A 4,303-nucleotide genomic window follows, 5' to 3' on the forward strand; every position below is an offset into this window, starting at 1 on the left:
CATCATCAGGTACCTTGTCGAAACATTGTACATTTGCTGTTATATTAAAGTTTTCTTCATTACCCATTCAAGCCGTCTCCAGCCATTATTAGTCTCAAAGTGGGTTCCTCGTCATCGAATACATGTCCCATGTTTTAGCCAATAAGGAAGAGTGATTATGTGTTAAGTCACATGTAAAAATTTTGATTCATCATACTCACCCCATCTTTAGGATACCACTTAGTCTTGTCTTTTCCATGGAATTGTTTCAGTGATATAGGAGTTGCTACATTTACTGGAAAGTTTTGTTAAGGGTAAAAGTTCTGGTAGACCAAATTTTTAGTTACTTTAATAACTATGTATTTTAGTTTGATTAAACTTTATAAGAAATTTAAAAAACACATAAGAAAACACGTATTTAATTCTGCCTTACATAAAATAACAGAACACATTAATAAAACAAGAGTAACACTACATTTCATATACTTTATATGGAAACTTTATATAATTCTACACTTTGTAATAACTGTCGTATGACAAGAAACTTGGTAACATCTCATTACATATCTAAGGGATTCTATGTCCTTCCTTGTTGTCAATGTGTATAACTTTGTGAATTTTGTCCTGGAATATTCCACATATCACCTGAGTCACTGTCTCCTTAACCCATTAACTGCTGCAGGAGTAGCTCAGTTGCCGTTTTCTGACTCACAGATAAAACTGAGTTGCCATCAATCACAATAAAACGGTAATTTTCGTCATTCGCATAGAGTTGTAGTTATATATGTGCGACTGACGGATATTTTGTCATTTGCAGCTGAGCCATAGAACTTCAATGACGGAAATCATCTACAGTTAACGGGTTAAGCTACTATATACTGGGTGAGTTATTTTTGAATTACCTTCGAGAGGAAGGGAAAAAATTCACAATGTTGAAAATCCTCAGAGACATTGGAAGCCAGGATAACTCACATCCCCATTCAAAAGGGCATTATATTTGAAAGTTTAGCAAAGAAAATCCGTTTAAAGTGTTCGATACTGTGCTGCTATCTACCACACAAGCATCTCCAAGTGTGCAGTACAATGTTACCAAGTTTCATACAGTTCACGTATGGCAGTTATCACAAAATCACCATGCACTAAATATCCAGTATTTATCCATAACAGCTTTAATCTAAAAGCTCTAAAAACATAACTGCTTCTAATCATAACGTAATAACACACAACCCTTAAACACCTCTGATAAACATCTGAATAACAAGAGTTCAAAATTAGCAGCGACTATTTCAAATTACATACACAAAAACTTCTAACTTCTTACAAATGAAGCAAGATGGACAAATATGCAACTTCTTAAAAAATGCTAAGAATCTCATATTTACTAACTGATGGATCAACTTTACTAACTGATGAATCAACTTAACTAACTGATGAATCAACTTAACTAACTGATGAATCAACTTAACTAACTGATGGATCAACTTAACTAACTGATGAATCAACTTAACTAACTGATGGATCAACTTAACTAACTGATGGATCAACTTAACTAACTGATGGATCAACTTAACTAACTGATGGATCAACTTAACTAACTGATGAATCAACTTAACTAACTGATGAATCAACTTAACTAACTGATGGATCAACTTAACTAACTGATGGATCAACTTAACTAACTGATGAATCAACTTAACTAACTGATGGATCAACTTAACTAACTGATGGATCAACTTAACTAACTGATGGATCAACTTATTCTTCTTAGTTGTATACTATTATTGTTTTTAAAAATCTTTCCTGCACATAGAAACAACTCCATAAGTATGAGAATGAGTGAATATAACTGTCCCAAACTATGTAAGAACATAACATGATTGATTAATTATTATCGTATCAAATATCAGATTAATGATATATAATTCAAGAAAAAAAAGCTCATAAAACGTTTTAAATGCTCAGGTTTACATCTTAAACAACCTGGCAGGTTACAGCAAAACTTCACGGATGTCCTAAAATCAAAGAATATTATTTGATTATGCTACAATTAATTTGTACATTTTACATATACCAGGAGAGTATTGTTTTTATTAATAGTTTTGTTGTAGCAGTTAAAAGCTCATTCTTTCTGAAACTAATAATATTGGAAAGCTTTAAGATTTCTATGTATTTATTGTTGGGCTGAAAAAACACAAGCATTATTCTTTTAATGTGATCTCTCAGAATGAATTTTAAGGCATTACAACACCAGATATGATTTTCTTTACACAAAAGATACAGATAATGAAGCACACAGTGCTTACTATAGACAAAACGAGCCTCAGCCGAGCCACCAGCAGACTGTTAACCAAGGGAAACATATAGTAGGACATGACCGTCTGAAGCCAAGCATATAGCATGCCTATACCAAATGCCATCATTGCTCCAATCATGTGGACGATGAACACAGAAGTCTCCTGAAGAACATAAAAGAAGCAATGTCACTAACTTACCAATCTACTAATTCATCCCCTCTAAATCGTATTTTTCTCGAGTCTTTAAATGTTCATAACACTGCTTTAACAACTGCATATTTTCAATTTATGAACACTTTACACATTATCTTTCATATCTCTAATAGCACCTACTACATAACAATGAGATTAATCATGCTATAAGTTGACAGTGTCTGCATATCTTCACAGCATTTTGCAGGCTATTAGTATACATTACAAAGCTTCTGTACACAAAATAACAAATTTTTTACTCAAGTATTTTAATTAAGGATTTGACCATGAATATTGAATATCCAACCTGCAAAGTGATTTTGATTTTAAGATTAAAAATATTTTTCTTCATCTGAAAATTGTCAAATTAAATTTGTCTGATCTCTAAATAAATATCAAACATTTATTTTAATAAAACTTTTAAGTTTTATCTGTTATTTTCTTTACCCTAACTCTATACAGGGTTGGTCAAATTGACCTCATAACCTCCATAAAAAAAATTAGGAAATAAATCTAAATTACTCTTTTTTTTTTTCTTTCTAGAATGACTGCAAACCGTAACAGGAAACTACAGTTGTTTTTCTAAACAGCTTAAAGCTTGTAAGAATATACATCTATTCATATTTATCAATTGTTTAGTTTTAACGACTTTTGAACCTTGTCTAACTAATAATTCTGCCAGACAAGTTGCAAGTGAACGTGTAGTTCACATTACCGTATTGAATAACGTAAAACTGGCCTAAAAAATTACAAATCTCTTACTCTTATTAGTCTTAGTACTAACGTACCAGTATTTTGTAAAATACAGTGACATTTCCATTACTATATATTATTATTATTTACAAATAAATTGTTAAATTTCAGTTATATTTCTTAAACATCAAATAGTAAATAAAAAACATATAGAAAACAATGATCTCTACTAGTGACGATTTTATGAAGTTTTTTGCACTCGTCTGTCATACTTGCTAAGCCTTGTCGAATTTCGCACATGGAGGATGTAAAAGAAAAAAAATTAATTTTTGCATATTTTATATATGCATTTTGAAATAACAAAAAACTATAAACTACTAAACTGATACCACAAAAATCCCTCGTAGCTTATCAGGCTTCCTAACCAAGCTGTATTTGGGTCTAAAAAATCTCATTTCTGATCCGAATCATCACACTTCAAACTCTCCAACAGTTATAAAGGCATAACTACTTCAGGAAAACAGACAGGATTATGTAGTTCAAAATGAGAACTTTCAACTGGTTATAAACATGTACTTAAGATAAGTAGGAATATTTCCAAAAGATGAAGTAATGGGCAGAGCCAATGTGGCGGGTTTACTAAATATAATGATATCTCAGCAAATAAAAAAGGTAGGAGGTACTTATTTTATATTCTAGCTTGTCAATATTGGCAATTTAGTTTGTAATTCAATAAAAAAAAATAGACATTGTACTGTGAGTGCCATAAAATGTAATCTGAACAAAAGCAAAAGACAATGTACCATGTAACACATAAGAATTGATATTTAGTAATGTTTTTAACATTTAATTTTGAATTAAGAAATTGAATAATGTATAATATTAAAAGTTGAGTTATAAACTACAAATTAATTTCAAATTTATTGACAAACATACATAAAATAGTAATTTAGTAAAATTTTGATCGTTAGTCTTCACAATATGATGGCATACACTCTCACCCCTCTAACCCATATAGAAAGGTTTAAGTGTTAAATTCTTCCTTTGTAATAACCCACATAGAAAGGTTTAAGTGTTAAATTCTTCCTTTGTAATAACCCATATAGAAAGGTTTAAGTGTTAAATTCTTCCTTTGTAATAACCCA

The 4,303-nt window shown here is 30.7% G+C and overlaps 1 protein-coding gene across 1 annotated transcript in view; it reads right to left on the reverse strand.

Moving 5' to 3' along the window:
* The window catches only part of LOC106471231 (DNA damage-regulated autophagy modulator protein 2-like), a 35,112-nt gene that overhangs the window by 5,966 nt on the left and 24,843 nt on the right, over positions 1-4,303 (reverse strand). Inside the window, exons 5-6 of the mRNA XM_013931822.2 lie at positions 2,258-2,435; positions 201-274 (exon numbers count right to left, since the gene is read on the reverse strand). Coding sequence (XP_013787276.1) covers positions 201-274; positions 2,258-2,435 — 252 coding nt within the window. The remainder of the gene's footprint in view (positions 1-200; positions 275-2,257; positions 2,436-4,303) is intronic.

Source organism: Limulus polyphemus, unplaced genomic scaffold (assembly GCF_000517525.1).
Source record: "Limulus polyphemus unplaced genomic scaffold, Limulus_polyphemus-2.1.2 Scaffold4484, whole genome shotgun sequence".
In the NCBI taxonomy this organism is placed as follows: domain Eukaryota; kingdom Metazoa; phylum Arthropoda; class Merostomata; order Xiphosura; family Limulidae; genus Limulus; species Limulus polyphemus.